Source organism: Drosophila willistoni (assembly GCF_018902025.1).
Source record: "Drosophila willistoni isolate 14030-0811.24 chromosome 2L unlocalized genomic scaffold, UCI_dwil_1.1 Seg72.1, whole genome shotgun sequence".
Taxonomy (NCBI): Eukaryota; Metazoa; Arthropoda; class Insecta; order Diptera; family Drosophilidae; genus Drosophila; species Drosophila willistoni.
This window is the reverse complement of record NW_025814049.1, coordinates 2,258,707-2,276,730: the sequence shown is the minus strand read 5'-3', so window position 1 is coordinate 2,276,730 and position 18,024 is coordinate 2,258,707. Positions and strand designations below refer to the sequence as shown.

General features: G+C 33.8%; 3 protein-coding genes across 6 annotated transcripts; 2 read left to right on the top strand and 1 right to left on the bottom strand.

Moving 5' to 3' along the window:
* Positions 1-84: 84 nt before the first annotated feature.
* LOC6646184 lies at positions 85-3,491 on the bottom strand. 3 transcript variants are annotated; one of them, XM_023177832.2, is made up of 8 exons: positions 2,781-3,491; positions 2,164-2,717; positions 1,953-2,101; positions 1,487-1,888; positions 1,067-1,177; positions 802-911; positions 581-742; positions 85-520 (listed from the first exon to the last, which is right to left on the bottom strand). In XM_023177832.2, exons 1-8 carry the CDS (start codon positions 2,887-2,889, stop codon positions 399-401), a joined length of 1,719 nt encoding a protein of 572 aa, XP_023033600.1. In that variant the 5' UTR covers positions 2,890-3,491; the 3' UTR covers positions 85-398. The 3 variants fall into 3 exon arrangements, with proteins under 3 accessions (XP_023033600.1, XP_023033599.1, XP_023033601.1); XM_023177831.2 differs by having other exon boundaries at positions 802-923; positions 2,781-3,490; XM_023177833.2 differs by lacking the exon at positions 1,487-1,888 and having other exon boundaries at positions 802-923; positions 2,781-3,490.
* Positions 3,492-3,712: 221 nt separating this feature from the next.
* Positions 3,713-4,806, top strand: LOC6646185 (glutathione S-transferase E14). 2 transcript variants are annotated; one of them, XM_002068772.4, is made up of 4 exons: positions 3,714-4,010; positions 4,076-4,276; positions 4,330-4,452; positions 4,565-4,806. In XM_002068772.4, exons 1-4 carry the CDS (start codon positions 3,858-3,860, stop codon positions 4,775-4,777), a joined length of 690 nt encoding a protein of 229 aa, XP_002068808.1. In that variant the 5' UTR covers positions 3,714-3,857; the 3' UTR covers positions 4,778-4,806. The 2 variants fall into 2 exon arrangements, with proteins under 2 accessions (XP_046866346.1, XP_002068808.1); XM_047010390.1 differs by lacking the exon at positions 4,330-4,452 and having other exon boundaries at positions 3,713-4,010.
* A 10,912-nt stretch (positions 4,807-15,718) lies between these two features.
* Positions 15,719-16,672, top strand: LOC6646186 (muscle-specific protein 20). Its single transcript, XM_002068773.4, has 3 exons — positions 15,719-15,817; positions 15,973-16,305; positions 16,373-16,672. Exons 1-3 carry the CDS (start codon positions 15,788-15,790, stop codon positions 16,562-16,564), a joined length of 555 nt encoding a protein of 184 aa, XP_002068809.1. The 5' UTR covers positions 15,719-15,787; the 3' UTR covers positions 16,565-16,672.
* Positions 16,673-18,024: the final 1,352 nt, after the last annotated feature.

Below are 18,024 nucleotides of genomic sequence, written 5' to 3'. Positions count from 1 at the left end.
AGCTTAGAATTAGAAAACGATAATATTCAAAAAGATATCTCACAATTTAGCTTATAGTTTCATTAAATCAAACTTATATACATATATAGGGGGGGACAATTTAGTTTACTTTATTATGTTCAATTGTGTTTATGTTTACTTTACATAATTAAAGTTAAAACCAAATTTATAGATATTAGTGTTTAAAATGTTCACAAAAATTGACAATTCCTGATATGTTTTGCTCTGGCCGGGAAAGTTAAATGTTTAAGGTTTTTGTATATGATTGATTTCATCGATCATACAATTGCGCTATTGTATAATTACCCTAAATCTATGATGTATTTACAATATTTACTTTTCTAGAAGCGTGTTGTGTTTGTGTATATGTAATGAAGTTAATGACTATAAATGCAGGATTAATTACCCAGACGATAGACTAATTCCTCTTCTTGAATAGGATCAGCTTGACGCACAGCCATGGCAGTTTCAACCAAATAATATAAACACTTGTATTTATCACGATCCTCACGACTGAGCCCTGAACAAACAGATTATATAGCTTGATATATACGTATATAAAAAGTGTACTTCCTCTTACCACTGGCTGTTGGCTGCGGAGCCGGCGACTGAGTGTTCGAATGTTCTAACATTGTTACGTTAAAGGATTCATTTTCAGGTTGGGCGGCACTATCACCGCTTGGTGCATCATCTGTGGTTATAACAGTGGCCTCGGCTCCCACAGCCAATTGTTCTTCATTGTCTGTAAGGTATGTTCAATTAAATTAACAATTCTATGCAGTTCTTTTTGTCCAAACTCACCATCTTTCTTAATATTTTCTTGCTTAACAGACCGATGGGCTGCAGTTTTTATGGCATTGGCATTGGTTTTATTACTGGAGCTGGCGTTGGTTGTGGTCACCTCTTCAGTGCTGAAAACGGTCCCGCAAATATTAAGCAAAGTTTACGTACATTAAACAAAAAGGAAAGGAAAGGCAAAGGTTAACAAAAAAAAAAAGAAAGAAGAAAAAAAGGAAACCAAATTTAAACAAGAAGTATTTACTGTCTATAGTCTTCAAAAACTTACTTCATTACAGATTGCCAATCCAAAGAGGTCTCGAATCGTACTTCCTCTTCGCTGCTCTGTTGCTCACAGGAATCATAACCCTGACCACTGCTTTCATCGCCCTCATCGGATCTGAGAATTAAATGAGAGCCATCAGTATAATTTCAAAATTAACTATTATGCGAGGAGGAACTCTTTATTCTAGATTCTAAGATCTTTGAGTTTTAAAATATTTCTTAATAGAATCGACCCGTAATATTGGCTGAATTTGTATGTTTTATATAATGGGCATGTCAAAAAGGACTTTGAAAATATTTTAAATTACCCAATTGATAAAAAATTCGTCTTAGGTCTCTGACTTTGGATAGACATACTCTACGGAGAATCACTTGACAGAATAGGGGTTATATACAAAATCAAATTGAAAACTTTGGATAGTACCTAGTTTCTGCTGGGTTATTTTGTTTGCACAATTTGTTAGCCTGCTTCTTGTTGCGCTGCTGCACCTGTTGCTTGCATTTCTTATTCGGATTTATTTGTCTGGATTGCTTTCCCCCCTGGCGAGCATCATCATCTTTGGCTTGAGACTTGCGTCCACGTTTACGTGGATTCTGATCATCATCGAATTCAGGTGGCAAACTATCATTCAAATTGCAAGGCAATATGGGTGAAGTGGAAGAGCTACTGCCACTGCTAGCGCTCTTGTTCGTTTGAGATGAACTCGAACGAAGTGCCTCCGCCTTGCGCATTTGATAGGATTGTATTTTGTCAATCATGGTGGCTTGAAGCGATGAGTGGAGACTTTGAAAACCCGTGGGATTATTGGCAATTGCTTGCTGCCAGCTTTTTGATAGGGTTTAAGGGCAGTAAAGTAAGATTTAACCTGATGTTAACTTATTCGAGCTACCTGTAAATGACGCTTTCATCGAATTCTTGCTCTATTTTCATCATTTGACCATTGGGTCCCTGGACATATTGATCGAAATTGGTCAAAACATTGGCGATACCCTCATGAACCTCGGCTGCACTATCCACTTCCTCTGTGGCGCCCACAACCTGAAAAAATAATTAATATAATCTTTGCTAAAAAAACAAAACTAAACCCTAAGGCTCCTTACCACCTCTGATGCTGGACTGCTAGTGATGGGATGGGTAGCGCTACCACTAGCAGTAGAGCCAACTGCAGCTTTTCCACTTCCAGATGATTCATTTAAGCCCGTTGCACTCGATCCAGATGTGTTGGGGCTCATCTTTTTGCCCCGACGTGAGATGGTAAAATGTAAAGGATCATTGCCCTCACGGCGTATCATCTCGGGTAGGATACGTCGACGGGCATTGATGAACCAATTGCAGACCTGCAGCACTGTTAAATTGGCCTCCTGGGACAAGGTGAACTTCTCCGCATCACTGGGATAGGCATTATAGCGATGTTCGTAGAGCCAACGCTTAAGAATTTTCACAGATTGCTTGGGCAAATTGCCGCGACGTTTGCGCATGGAACCATTTATATCCATTTGATTATCGGAATCGACAACCATCATATCATGATAGTTTTGCATTTCATTTCCTGCAGACATCATCAATTGCTCTGAATCATCTTCGGCAGTTTCATCCGCCGATTGCATTGTCATAGAGTCCTGTTCATGGTCGATTGAATAGCCCGCCTTGCGACCTATAGGAAAAGAAAAAAAAATTAAATTCATACCCTCGAGAGATTCCTTGGGGTAAATCAGACCTTCCCGTAGACTGGCCTGCACATTGGGGTCCTGCATCATTTCCTGAATATTTTGACGCACTTGGCGATCCAGCACCAAATTAACTTCTTCCTGCTCCGGTGAAATCATGACTCGGGGTGATACACGGACTAAATCTATTCACAGACAAGTAGACCGAAAAAAAACCGTTTTTTTTTTTTGCTTTTTTTTCACACGACTATTTTTATTTTTGACTTTTGTTTGAGAATTTTATTTAGCTGTGTTCACAGCACGGGCTTTGATGTTCAACTGTTTGAAGGCTCGTTAGTTCCTGTGGGACTAACAGTTCATGGCCTACTATAAATTTTTTTAAATTTCCTATGTCATTGCACTAGTAATTTATGGTCTCTCGACTAAATTAGAAATGAACTAAAATTATTTGAAATATTCTGCTAATTAATCACAGTGTGTCTATCGATAGCGTATTTTAATCGATATCCCGTATTGTTGTTGTTATCGCTGCCCGTCATGACAAAAAAAAAAAAATGTCAAAAATGACACATAAAATGTCAAAGTCAAATTTAAATTTAACGTTTGCCGGCTGTCATATGATTAATTTTATATGATTTTCGTGAACTTTCACTTGCACCGAACACATTTTAGAGCATTGCTAATTTTCTCATTGCACTGGAAACTTTAAATTAAACGTAATTTTAATTCGAAATTGCACACACACGCTCACATATGCGAAGCAGAAAAATAAACCTTTGTGGTGCCAGACTGGGTAAGGTTTCAGTGGCGCCATCTGTGGTTATGACAGCTCGAGTCCGGCAACACTCTCTTTTTACTGAACCTTAGGACTTCCGTCTCACTTTGTAAGCGCCCTCTATTGTTGCCAAAATCGATTATTTATCGAAATTGAAAATAAATTATCGCAGCTTGTAATACGCGCCAAACGTGAAATTATACAGAAATGTTTAGTCGTGAGCGTCTTGAAATTGATTTCAGTTTCTGCTGCTTCATTTGAATTATTGAAATCTGAAACTCTCATCTTGGATTAGTTGCTTGTTGGCTTTGTAAGCGATCGTTCGTCTACCTAGCTGGAGTAAAATATTTTAATGACTGAACTGAAAAGACCAATTCTCTTCTACGATGATCGTAGTCCGCCTGTGCGTAGTTGTTTGATGCTTATCAAAATGCTAAATATTGATGTGGAATTGCGATTTGTTGATCTCTTTAAAGGCGCTCAATTCGACAAAGACTTCTTAGCGGTGAGTCTGAGTGAAAAGTTTAAAAATTTCTATGAAAATGCTAATAATTTTGGAGTTTTCTTTAGCTGAATCCCCAGCACAGTGTACCTACGCTAGTCGATAATGATCTGATATTAACTGATAGTCATGTAATAATGATTCATCTGGCCGAGCAGTATGACAAGGCAGAAACATTGTGGCCCAAGGCCTATAAACAGCGTATTCAAGTTCTAAATCGTCTGTTCTTTGAATGTTCTTTTCTATTTCGTCGTGATAGTGATTTAATGGTAAGTGTTAATATAATTTTTTTAACTTTTGAGAGTAACTCTTTGTATTTTAGTCAGAGATAATGAGAAAGGGTCTTGATCAAGTCGATGTAGCGTATCATGAACGCAAATTGAAAGAAGCTTATCAGGCCATGGAACATTATTTAGAGAAACAATCTAATATGGCAGGGGATCAGGTAAAAATGCATTGTTCCCCCCGTTTTTCTTTCGATTTTTTCTTTATGTGCACAAGATTTAATTACGATTTGCCATTTGTTTATGTGTCTATTTTTCTTTTTTCGTATTTAGCTAACACTCGCCGACATTTCCATGGTGACCACATTGAGCACCGTATCTGAGCTCATGTTTCCTGTGTTGGCATCGCAGTGGTCGCATTTGCATTGTTGGTTTGCCACAATGCAGCAATTGGATGCCTATCAAGTGAATCGCTTGGGTCTATCGAAATTGCGACACACAATGCAGCAAACTGGACATTTTCTGTTCCCCCAACAAGAAGATTAATACAATAAAAGATTCAATTTCAGATGGAATTTTTTTAAAGATGTTTTTTTTTTGTATCCCCTCACACATTTTTTGTGTAAATTGTGTTTTTGGGAGTGGGGGTTTGGCTTTGGGTTGGGTAGAGTTAATTGCATGTTTGCCTTCTGTTTATGAAAAGGGATATGTTACGACCACTTACGATCCTTTGAGATACAGAGGGAGAGACAGAGAGAGTCAGTTCAAAGCAATTTAACGCGATGAATTTACCTGGTTTACCTGGTTCGCTGTTTGCACTTGGCAAATATTTGTTATGGTTGTGGTCCTGCCTAATGACAGCTTGTCCCTCTATCCTTGGGCTAATGACCACGCGAAAAATTTGACTAGGGTCTAAGTACCTGCCATTAATCATTAATTGCTTTCCACTTCTACTCATCCTATTTCACCCTTTCTCTCACTCTGTCTAACTCTCACTTTCCCCTTCATCACTGACTTTATTCTTTATTTAATTCGAATAAGACAGATTGCAGTTTTGACTTTTCTCTGTCATTTAAGTTGCAACATCATCATGTATTAACGTTGCTCTCGCATCCGGAATGAAATCTTCTCTAAGCACGCAGCAAAACTTTTCCTTCTCTCTCGACCATCAAGTTTTTCAATTTCAACCAACATTTATCTGCCCTTTTGCCGTGACAGCACAAGGTGGACGAAGATGTGTCTGTGTGTGTGCGTGTGTGTATGGGTGGGTGTGGCTAAAGTGTGGTGAGTGGGTGGTTGGTTGGTTGGTAAGTGAATAAAGTGTATGAAGGAATGTTCCTTCTGACACATACGATTGTACAAAAAAATATGGTCAGATTTCTCTTTTAAAGGGGTTACGCCGGTTTGTTTTTCAACCGTGAGAAAGTTCAATGATGAATTGCATGTCGAAAAATCTCCATACGACATAGTTTTTCCATAGATAGTTTCTATGAATTTATAGAGCTTTCGCAAACTTTAAATTACTTACTACAGATTGAGTTTGACAACTCTGGAAAAACAAAGAATATTTTATATTTTAGATTTGAAAACAAAGCACACAATTTATAATATCAAACAACTGTACGGACGTTTGGGCTATATATATTCCTTATCAGCATCAGTATTGATATTCCTTATTTCTTATCAACATCAGTATCGATAAAGAATATATATAGTCGATCAACATCAGTATTGATGAATAATAATGATACTTTATGGGACCAAAAATACTTTCTTTTTGCCGACTTTAATATCACATTTAAGCAATAAATATTGAAGATGCATTTCATAATTTTCTAATAATTTGGGTTATTTCATAAAAACTGTCTATATTGAATGCAGAAATTTCGATTTAAATTTAAAAGAAACTTTACATCTTTAAAAGGTAATTTTAAACTACAGGGAAACGCGCGAAGCGCTAAAACAAACTTTATATATCATAATTGGTTAAATGGCTTAAGTTAAGTATTTGCTGTGTTTTACATGTTTTAATTGAATAGATTAAGAAATTTTATTTATTTATTAATAAATAAATTAAATCGAGTAATAATTACTAAACCTAATGATTGTTTTCATTAGCACTAGCTGTTAGGTCCTTCGACTCGTAAATTTGTTGCCATATTTTTATTAAAGATGAAGTTGTACATTTTTAGGATATTGTCTACTGAAGGATTATTTAAAAGGTCGGAAAGCGTTAGGGTTCAAAAATGGAAAGAGTTAAGAAGTAAAATAGATTATAAATACTATTTATTAAATAGATAAACTTGTTTGCTTATTCTTGATCAGCATGAGAAGCTGAGTCGATATAGCCATGTCCGTCTGTCCGTCTGTCCGTCCGTCCGTCCAGCCGTCTTAAGAGCTATCGGTCTGAAATTTTTTTTTCGGGGTTTTTTATTACCCGGGAAAAATAAAGTATGAAAACCATAAGGATCGGACCACTATATCATATAGCTCTAGAAGAACTAGAAGAAACATTTTCATAAAAATCGGAGTATGCTATGAAATTTACATATGTGATAATATTGGATATAAAACCCCAGATCCCAAAATATGAATGTGATCGGATAAATATAACAAACACAGACGCAACGCACTGTATGTGTATGCGTGCGTTGCTTTGCTTTGGGAATAAGGGAAGAAGAAGAACAAATTGTAAAATAGAGAGTAAAATTGTTTTGTTTGTATATTGATGAATTGAGTTGCAGAAAACAAATTTTGAACATGTAAAATTATTGTTACCAAGGACTGCAGGGGTATATAAACTTCGGCATAGCCGATGTTAGCTTCTTTGATATTTTTATTTTTCATTTGTTATAGTTTCCAATGAAGTAGACTAATTTTAATTGTGTATATCTAAAAATTTGTTCGCATAAAATTATGCGAAGTTTTTAAGTTCTTGGCTTTTCAATATATTTCAACCTCCATCGAGAGTCTCCTTCGAGGGCTACACAAGTAAAAGTTTCAGTCATTACAGATTAAAACTTTTTAACATATGTATTATTATTATTATTGACACCATGACATCTAGTGTGTACGACTTGGAGTTTTTAACAGTTTGTGGGAGTTTTAAAATGTCTGTACATATGTCAAGCCACTTAGTTTAGTCTTATATTTATTTTTCCATCTCAAAAGTGTTTCTTTTACTGTAGTTTTGCTTTCGTTGCAAAATTCTCACCGACAAAAAATCTAATGAGATGATAGCGCTGTTTTTGTGTGTTAATGTCTTTTCTTTTTCTTGTATCTGACTTATGTCCTGATAAGAGGATTATTCTTGTTTTCAATTTTGACTTGGTTGTTTCTATATACATGTGCATATATATACTGAATCGCATTTTTCGTTGTTCTTCTCGCTGCAGGGTATCTTATAGAATAAATTGTTCTTTATTAGCTTGTCAATGTTTACTTTACTTTTTATATTTGTGACGAATATATTTGTCTTGTTATATGATTTGACTGTTATCCTTGTTATGTGTACATGTTATATGAATATCCTTGTGGCATTCTCCTTTGATCCAGTTCCAGAGTTTTGAGTCATTGTCCTTGTATATCCTCCAAATTAGTATTTTCTTTTCCGCGCGGAAAACTCCTCGCTCGTATTTAGAACTCTTCTAATAAAACTCTTTATGGTTATGATCATGTTTTTTGGTTGTTTTGAGTAGTAATTAATCAGTCTTTTAAAGGCTGTAATCTTTTTATGCCAGTTTAATCCGCCTGTCCATTCTGTCCTCCACTTTCATTTCCATCGTGAGTTTTATGTCCCTTTGATACAAATTTAGCGTCATCAAATTATTTTTAGTGTTTCCTTCCCTCCCACTTACATATATCCTAAGTGGTATAGCCCAAGTCTTCAAAGTCATTGTCTCCTTAATTCCACTGGCTCTAAGAAAAACTAAAAATATTGTTAATTATTGTATCATTTTTTATATATAACTTTTAATGATTACGATCTATGCTTAGAATTAAGTTCCTTTGATTTTAAATAATTTCTCTTTTAATACAATTATTAGGAAATATTTTTCATTTTCTTATGATGAAATTGACCTAAATAACAAAATATACCAATCTAAGGTTTTTGAAACAATTTTTTTTGAATGCCCACTAGCTTCGATTTGAAATTCTATTCATTATTATTCAGACTCCTACACATACACACATATCTATATATATCTGAATCTATTTGGTATTCACACTCAACATTGGCCAATGCCACGATTGAATATATATATTTTTTAAAGTTATTCTGTGGTTTCTTGTGGTTCTTTTTTGTTTGAATTTCATCTTTGTTTACGTTTAGTTTCGCCGCCGCGTCCCAAGAGTTTCGGTTTTTGTTGATGGAATTAAATTGAATTAAAAAATTTAACAACAAAAAAGTCTATAGATAAAATTTGATTTTCAATTTTTATCACTTGCTTTGCAATCATATGATGAGAAGGAGATGGGGGAAACAAATGTGCATAAATTAGGCACAGGAAGGAAAAATTTTCGAACAATTGAAATGTCAAAGGCCCAAAAATTTCAAAAAGGAGGTGCCCACCATTTGTCAAGAGGCGCCATAATTAAGCAAAGATAATTGCTGGCAATTAGCATAGGCACACGTAGAGGAGTAACATAGGTTCCAGGAGGTGTGCCAGGACCCCTTAATATGTGTGTGTGCCTTGGCCCTAGCAGCATACATTACCAGTTGCAAATCGAGTTATAATGACAAACGACAAAGTCGTTTCTAAACTTTTATTTTCTTTTTGTCAATACCCTGTGGATAGAGAGCTTAAGGGTATATTAGTACAAATGACATTCGAATCCAAGGCATTCACAACATAAAAATATTTTTATTTGATGCCTAAAAGTATGCCTGAGTTTTCAATTTCTTTACGCAAACTATGAAACTGAGGCGAAACACTTAAAGGGTATCCATTACGTCGACTCCCTGTCAAATTGAGTATAATGTTTTCATGTTTTCGTTTCAGCTGAGAAAAATACTTTGTTCAAATTGATTTAAGGAGCAAAAATTGTTGCTTTGAAGTGGCAATTTGGCAATGAAATGCGAGGAAAGAAAACTTTTTATTTTTTCTCAAGACACATACATCCCATAGATGAATGAAAATCTTATTACATGCCATTGCCATTTGAAAGCTTTAAAGTGTTAGCCAATAAGGGCGAAATTCAATTAGAACAAACGATGCGAATGTCTGGAAAATATTGTAAAAGTTTCCCATTTCGAGGTCGAACTTTTTGCCTAGTTTCTCAATCAATACGTTTAAGCCAATTTTTAAGAAGGAAAGCCACAGTCCGAGTCTGAATTATTGATTAAACTGTTTGTGTGGGGTTTTCTTTTTTTTTTCGGTGGACTTGTCTTGTCCGTCTTCCGCTTTTTTTTTTACTTTTTTTGCACCTTTACCTGTTTCAGGCTGACTGAACAATAAATATTTCCCAAACCAAGTTAAGGGACGCAGACTTGAAGGACCTTTTTGTTGTGGTTAAGTGCTTGGCTCTGGTATTTAACTTATCTTTTTTGCGGTCTAGCTGAATTTCTAATTAACCTTTTCTTTTCTGTCAGTTAAATGAAAGAAAAGGAAACCAAATCAAGCAAATATCTAACTGAAATTACAAGTTCAAAAGATTTTTTTCTTACCACGGCAAATGTTTAAACAAAAACCAAAGAAAAAAAAAAATATTTAAGTAAATGCAAATTATATGCAAAAGTTAAACTTTTTATTGAGACCTCTTTTCATTGGATACCCTCTACACAAGAACGGCTATATTAGTTGGTCAATCATTTTCTTTAAACTTAAGTTAGTTTTTAGAGTTCTTACCAAAATCTGCTGATGATAGACTTAATACTTCTTGAAATAGCTAGACAACCTGCTCATCTGTTTGTGTTGTTTTGAAGACACATATTTACTCAATCTATTTATAATTTGTTTTTGCAATATAGTTTTTCGCATAAATTTATTGTATTTTCAAAAAATAGTTCATACAAAATTGAAGGAAACGGATATACATATTCATAATTTTGTATTTCAACCAGTTTTAATTTTATGTTTATGAAAAATATCCTGTTCTATAAGGAATGAAACATACTTTCATATCTAAAGAATATGGAAAATGTCGCTTATATGTTTTAGTATCCTAAAATGGCGTCAAAGTTAAAAAAGTTCAACAAATTATATAAAAATCCAAAGTTTTTTTTAACCTTTGTCAGCTTTTGATAAACAGAAAAAGTGGATACGATTTTTTGATGCGGTTCTATTTCCCCTATAATTTAAAAAGGAAGTTTTACCTAGATCAGAATCTTTGGAGATTTCTTGATAATTTTAACTATAAAATGTTTCTTAGTTTGACCATTAAAATAAGTGAGCATAAGTGAGCCATGTAAAAACATGTATAGCTTAAATTTCTTGAAGAATTTCTTCATATCCTCGTTTTGATTTTACTGAAGAGGGAGCTAAATTTAGTTTCAGAAAATTAATTTTCAAGATTCATTGTGTCATTTTTTAAGCTAACTCTTTAAGAATTTCATGTATTAGCACGATGTTTTGTTCAATTTTCTTAGGCTGCGAATGTACTTATGGATGTATTCATGTTATACAACCAACTAATTTGCAGAATTTAAAGCCTATTTTACAATTCAACGCGTTTTGCCTTTAAGAATGGAAACCTTACATCCATTGTCAAGGGAAAATTGTATTTGCCTGATCAATGCATAGAGTAAACGTTCCATTTACTTCGCATTTTCTATTCAGTTTGTTGTTAGCGAATTTTCTGACAGTTCCAAAGTCAAGATGTAGAAAATTGTCAATTCCATTTAATTGGCAAAGATAAGCGGCAAAATGTGTCTAGAAATATTGTGCGCGACTTATAAATATCTAAATAGTCGTATCGCGAGAGAGGGAAAGCAAAATGTTTATTTTTATGGCAAAATGACGACATTGGCAGAAGGCAGAATAAAGATATTTTCCAATTAAATGTCTCGGCCATAAATAAATAAATATGTCTATCTTTTCTCCCATGCTATTTATAGTTCAACTATTTAAATTGTTTATGATAAATAAATAAGACAAAAAACAAAAATAAGCAACAGTGTTAACTATATTGAAATTGCAGTTAAAGTTGAACATTTTGAAAATGAAAATGGCAGACGCCTTGCTTGACTTAATTTCCGTTTCCGTTGGCATTTTCCTTCTGTTAAACCGAATGATGGGGTGGGGAAATGTCCGCAAACAATTGCCATGAGCCTTATTTTTGCTTGACTTCATTTTCTAAGGGAATTGCGGTCCATTTTGCTTTTCTTTTTTCCTTTTTTTTTATTCCTTTAGTCTAGGCCTAGGCCCTATGATACTGATGTTGACGATGATGATGATGATGATTGTGGGCCTTTATGTCGGTTGGGTTTGGAGTGGAGTTTTGTTTGTTTGTTTGCTTGATTTATGTGAAAATAATCCTCAGCATCAAGTGGCAAGCGGCAAGTAGCCAGGCGGCATGCCTTTGCCACTTTTGTTTGAGTGCCAAATCAAATTTTCCTAGATAAACATGAAAAAAGTGTTGGCAACTCATATGCAATTTTCCGCAAAAAGAAAAATTATGATAATGATGGAGAGCATGAAGAAAATTGCTTTGTGGCCTTTTCACTGTTCTAACTTTGTTTTCTTCATTCACTTTCTCTTGTTTGTGAAGAGAAGAAAAAAAACACACACACACATAGACGCATATCAATTGAATTGCCAGACATGGCTTAAAACAGGACACAGACTTCTCTTGGGATTGTCCCTTGAAGAAGTGAATTGGAAAGATCTAACCAAAAAGTAGCTGAAAATAGGTAAAGCAACGCCTTAAGGTATAAAAGTGACAAAACAAGTGAAGCGATTTATTTGACTGACTATATGAGATATTTGTTTGAAATTTTGTATATATTTAAAGACTTCAAAGGAATCCCTTAATAAGTTGAATAAAGAATATAGAGGTAACTGAAAAAGTGGCTTCAATAAATCATTTAAACGCAAACTTTTCGAAGTTTTCCTTAAAAAAACTGAATAACAAATTAAAAAACAGGTATTAAAAAAAATACATATTTCTTGTATTTATGTTTTAAAATTAGTGAGAATAGGGAAAGAACTTTTTAATTAACAACACAAATATTTGATTATTTTTGTTGAAAAATAGGCCAGAAAAAAGTTTAAAATTAATTTTGATTTGGCTCTAGAGTCTATAATGTAAAAAAAAAATCTTTAAAATTTATTTTTCATATTGCATTAGAAAATAAATCAAAAATTTTTAGTTCTTTCATTTAAAATAGAAAGAATATTGAAAATATTGGAAAATTTACGTGGATATAGTCCTAAGAAGTCTCACACTAATAAAGGACTAAGGAATTCTAATAGCTACCCTCTCAACCTGCTGCATTTGAGGGCCTTTGTCAAATCACAAAAAAGTGACCACTAACGGTCTTATGGAATTCTGGGTCTGTAGCCCCATCTTTAATACTTAAAGGTACTCGCAGTTGAATGCAATTATGATAATACAATTGTCAGCCATCTGCAGGGCATATTAATTAAATTTCATTCAAAAGCAAGTTACCCAAAGGCGAATTTAATTCACTTAACGATTGGCGGTCGATAAAAAAAAAATATATATATATATATATATGTATAAGAAAAAAAGAAAGAAATGTAAAAACGTTTATTAATTAACGAATGGCCCTAAACACTCGTCTTAGGCCCGCGGCTGCCCAGTAAAAATAAATTCAACACGCCATGAGGCGGGAATGTGTGAAGAAAAAAACAAAAAAAAAACCAAAGCACAAAGAAACAACTAAGAAAACGCCTGGAAAATCTCATTTGCTGTGCTGACGCAGCGCAACTATTTCGGTTTTTTTCCTCCTCCTCACCGTCTTCCCTCTTGCTCTCTGTTCAGTCCACCTGTCAGAAGCGACCCAAAAATAGGTGAGAGAGAGAGAACGAGAATGCGAAGAGACAACCCAGAACACAATTTCGCCTGGCCATATACGTAAATGTAGGAAATTTTCATCTAGTTATCGAAATTGTATCCGCTCTAGCAGAGAAAATGTTATCGCTGCATTCGTTTAGTAGATCACTCGCCTCATGATTGGCCTCGAGACAAGGTCAAAAATGATTTCATTATACGTTTATTTATAGTTTCTTGTGTTTTTATGTTTCATCTGATTTGTTCCATGCTTTTTCCACGCTAAGGGCATGAACTTTGCTCTGCCTTTTGCCGCAGGCATTCATGTTTTTGCTTAGCCAGTGCCATATTTTAAAGTGCTTTTCAATAACACAAAGAGCATAATTCATATTAATTGTCAGACCAAATTCATATATAAACAAAGTGTATATCCATATATTGACCTTGCGCATTTCAAATCTATTTCATGATGTTTCTTTGCCAATTATGTTTTTCGTTTCGAATTTTAAAATGAAATTTACCATAATATATTACTAATTATAATTGTCAAATTAATTAGTATGTGTGCGTGTAAAATTTTGATTTTCACTGGAATTCGGCCTAGTTTGTCTGTTGGTTAGAGGTTCTACCTTTTCTTAACACTAAATGAAATATCTCTTGTTTTTATATTTTTCCCTTTTCTTTGAACTAAATGAGACCAAGAAAACATTTGGAAAACTTAAAGACATCACAATGTGTCACAAGTGATTTAGCACCTGACACTGATTAGTAAAGTTGCCGTCGATTTGTAAAATGTTTATTACTGAACAACAAAAATTAATCAAAACTGGGCTTAAGTCGGCTTGAGATCAATAAATTTTACTAATTTATAAGATTTTAAATCATAGGCAGCACAAAAGGTAAGCAGATTGTCTGTATAGCCATTTCAAGAACCACCAATTTCTATCATCAGCAGACTTCGCTAAAGAATCCACAGTTGTAATAGCCATAGGATATTTTCAACGCTTAAAGTAGTTGGGAATTCAAACTACATGAAGCGACAAAAAAACGGCAAAGCTTGCAGCTGCAGATTCCATCTTTCTTATGTGCATATCTTATAAATTAGTAAGATTTATTGACCTGGGCTTAAGCCCAGTTTTGTTTAGCTTCAAAAAATGTCGAAATCTAGACAAACACAAAAATTAATATAAAATCCCTTGTTTAGTTTGATTTGATTTAAAATTACCCTTCATTTATAGATTATGATGGTATTTTGGCACCTTGAATGTTATCTTCTCTAAAAGTTAATCAATTTATAACATTTGAAATAATTAGTCAAGTCTTTTCTATATGCTAAGAACTTCAATATATTTCTTCCTTTCAAAACTTGTGAATTTATTTTGAAGTATACATATGTATATTCATTATCAGATGCTAAAAACTTCAGTTTTTGAAATAATTTTTGAATTATAGTAGGCACGATTTTGCTATTACAAATATGTTAAAATTTTAAGTAGTTTTGAAATTTTGACTTGTGAAAAATTTGCTTAAATCTCTGTGCTCAAAAAAAGGTGGAATTATAATGCCGAAACTCTAAAACCTATATTTTATGGCTAAAACAGTACAAAAAAAAACACAAAAAAAAATCACAATTTATGGTTAAAAATGTCGAAAAATTGAAAAGAAAACTAGAGTTAAATTTAAATTCAGTTTATTATTTAGTTGCCATTGATAAAATGCAGTTTAAACTGGTTAGAAATTTAAATAAAATTTTCGAAATAGATTTTTCTAATTCAATTTAAAATTATATCAATATTTCCGGCAAGTCATGAATATAATATGAATTTCTTCTCGACGATTCCGGAATTTATTTCTATATGAAATATGTACAAATTGCAAAATTTTAACAATTTGCTTAATTGTTTGTTTAATAAATCGATGTTTACTTTAGAAATGTTGACATTGTGCTTGAATGTGACTTAATCGAATATAATCTACATACATATATGTGTATGTAAATACTATATTCAATTATTCAATGCCATTTTTAATTATGATTCAATGCAGGCGAAAATTCATAATGGAAATTACAAGCAACAAACTGAAAAATTTTGATTTTGAAATCATTTTCACAAGCAACATTGTCCGAAAAGTGGAATTTTATTTATGATAACATACGAAAGACATGTAAAAATTTACTTTAAGGCGCGCGTCTATATTCACCAGCGAATTTATAATTATTAAACAATTTTTCAGAGTGGTTATTTTTTCTATTTTTTTCCTAAATTTGTTGTTTTTTTTTTTTTGTGGGTCTGCGTTTGTGATGATGATCTAAAATTAAAACGCACGACTCATGCGAGGCAAAGTCGGAGAAGCCGAAAAAATGTATAGAATACGCCCACACAACAAAGGAAAAACATCGAGAAATAATCTCTCACATTGAGGCGACTCCGAATTCGGATATATTTTTGGAACAATATACATGAATACCGAAAGATTGTGCTCTTGCGCTTTAAAAGACGCATACGCCCCGTGGCCAGGCATCAGTTAAGGCTTGCTCGAGCTTTGGTGAAGATCCTTTTTAACGTGAAAACAAAAAGTACCACAAAAAACTATCTAAACATGTCTCTTGAACGTGCTGTTCGTGCCAAGGTGGGAATAAATACCAAGAAAAGTGAAAAAATAGATAAATAAAATAAAAATTGATTTGAAAAAAAACTCAAAAAGTGAATTTAAAAGTGCTTGGAAAAGTGTTTTTTTTCTAACAAAATGTTTGTTTGTTTTTATTCTCTCGGATATTCATATAGATTGCCGGCAAGCGCAATCCCGAGATGGACAAAGAGGCCCAGGAATGGATTGAGGCAATTATTGCTGAGAAATTCCCCGCTGGCCAGCAGTATGAGGATGTGTTGAAGGATGGCCAAGTTCTGTGCAAACTGATCAACATTCTGTCGCCCAATGCTGTGCCCAAGGTCAACTCATCTGGTGGCCAATTCAAGTTCATGGAGAACATCAACAACTTCCAGAAGGCTCTGAAGGAATATGGTGTACCCGATATCGATGTCTTCCAGACTGTCGATCTCTATGAGAAGAAGGATATTGCCAATGTTACCAACACCATTTTCGCTTTGGGACGTGCTGTAAGTTCTCTATAGAAATTTCTCGTAGGTTTTTGTTGGTGTTTATTAGTGAAATTCTCTTTGATAGACCTACAAGCACGATGACTTCAAGGGTCCCTTCTTGGGCCCCAAGCCCGCTGATGAGTGCAAGCGTGATTTCACCGAAGAGCAACTGAAGGCTGGCCAGACCATTGTTGGTCTTCAGGCCGGTTCCAACAAGGGTGCCACCCAGGCTGGTCAGAACTTGGGCGCTGGCCGCAAAATCTTGCTGGGCAAGTAAATTTGCTAAAAGTATTTTTTGGAGTTGGAGTTTAAATATTATTTCATCACTTTTATATCTCTAATTTACTTTTGTAAGTTTAAATCATATTAAAAAAAAAAAACCAAAGAAAAAAAAACACAATTCCTCAAAACACTCACACAAAAACCAAACACACAAACAACACACACCAAAAAAAAAAGCAAGGCAAAGTCTGGTAGAAACGCCTTAAAATTAAGTATATATATTTAGCTAAGTTTATTTATTATATCAAAAAAAATAAAGTAAATTTGAAAAAAAAAAATCAAAAAATCATCGACATCAAATTTCGATTCTCCAGCTTTTAATCACCTCTATAACCTTCAGAGCTTTTTCTCTTGTTGGCTTTTGTGTGGGTGTTTTTCGTTTTCTTAATTTTTTTTATATATCTATTTGTCTATACATATCTATACCATAGTGAAACTGTGTTGAATGTTTACAACTGTGTGCAAATTGTATTCCAACGAAGCGTGTCGAGGTCAAATGGAAATTTTTATGAAAATATCAAGAAAAACCTCAATCGCCCCTTGGCAGCTGCTTGAAATTCTTTCAGCCAAATGCAGGTGTGATAGATATTTTTGGCAAAAAAAAAAGTATTTTTCTTAGATATAGATTGTATATGGTATATCTACATGATAGTCAGCAGACAACTTAAGAGATTGGTTACGCCTTTTATTTTTCGAGAAATTTCTCATACAAATTTCCTTTAATTTTGCGTTGTACTTTTGGCTAGCAATTCAATTGCTTAGACACTCAATTAGTTTTTTTTAATTGCAGCCAAAAAATTTCCATAGAAAAGCGTGCCAAAATTGTTTATACAAATGTCGTAGTTGCCTACTCACTCTCTTGTCCTCTTGTCCAACGAAATGAATGTTCTACAATTGATAATGAATTGGTCAATTTAAATTATAAAGCAAAATGGTATGCCTTGTTGGTATTTTCAACAAAAATTTTACAGTTTTTTCCTTTTATATAGTTGGTACATATTTTGAGCAATTAGTCAAATGAATCTTATCATCAATTGCAGCAATTAAGAATAAGGGTTTAGTTGTTACACATTGCGTATACGTTATATTCGACAAACAGATGGGTCGCCAGGAGACGATAAAGGTAACCTTTTTCTATTATTTGTTTAATGTTTCTATCCAACATTAAGTAGATGTAAAAGTTATAAAGTATTTTTATGTGTGTCACAGAAATCTTTAGACATTTTAAGGCAGACTGTTTTTGAAATCTACCAAATGAAATGTCGGTGTCACAGAAATCACGGCGATTTCAGATATTTTATTTTTTAAATATCAACTGTAAACAGGTAAGATGAAAGGTTAATAAATCAAAGGACAAATCATGGCTAGTTAATTGGAAGGTTCCAGTAAACTCCCTATCATTTGAATAGAACATTTCCATATGATTAATTGAGAAATTAATTATAAAAGGCTTGG

Bases quoted from the DNA above. Each gene is read 5' to 3' on its own strand.
- LOC6646184 (XM_023177831.2), bottom strand. From the start codon at position 2,889: ATGATTTCACCGGAGCAGGAAGAAGTTAATTTGGTGCTGGATCGCCAA. The intron at 1,889-1,952 runs GTAGCTCGAATA...CCTATCAAAAAG, and splicing joins GATGAAAGCGTCATTTACAG to CTGGCAGCAAGCAATTGCCA. The intron at 924-1,066 runs GTAAGTTTTTGA...TAATATTTGCGG, and splicing joins GATTGGCAATCTGTAATGAA to GACCGTTTTCAGCACTGAAG.
- LOC6646185 (XM_002068772.4), top strand. From the start codon at position 3,858: ATGACTGAACTGAAAAGACCAATTCTCTTCTACGATGATCGTAGTCCG. The intron at 4,011-4,075 runs GTGAGTCTGAGT...AGTTTTCTTTAG, and splicing joins TCGACAAAGACTTCTTAGCG to CTGAATCCCCAGCACAGTGT. The intron at 4,277-4,329 runs GTAAGTGTTAAT...TTTGTATTTTAG, and splicing joins GTCGTGATAGTGATTTAATG to TCAGAGATAATGAGAAAGGG.
- LOC6646186 (XM_002068773.4), top strand. From the start codon at position 15,788: ATGTCTCTTGAACGTGCTGTTCGTGCCAAG. The intron at 15,818-15,972 runs GTGGGAATAAAT...ATATTCATATAG, and splicing joins AACGTGCTGTTCGTGCCAAG to ATTGCCGGCAAGCGCAATCC. The intron at 16,306-16,372 runs GTAAGTTCTCTA...TCTCTTTGATAG, and splicing joins TTTTCGCTTTGGGACGTGCT to ACCTACAAGCACGATGACTT.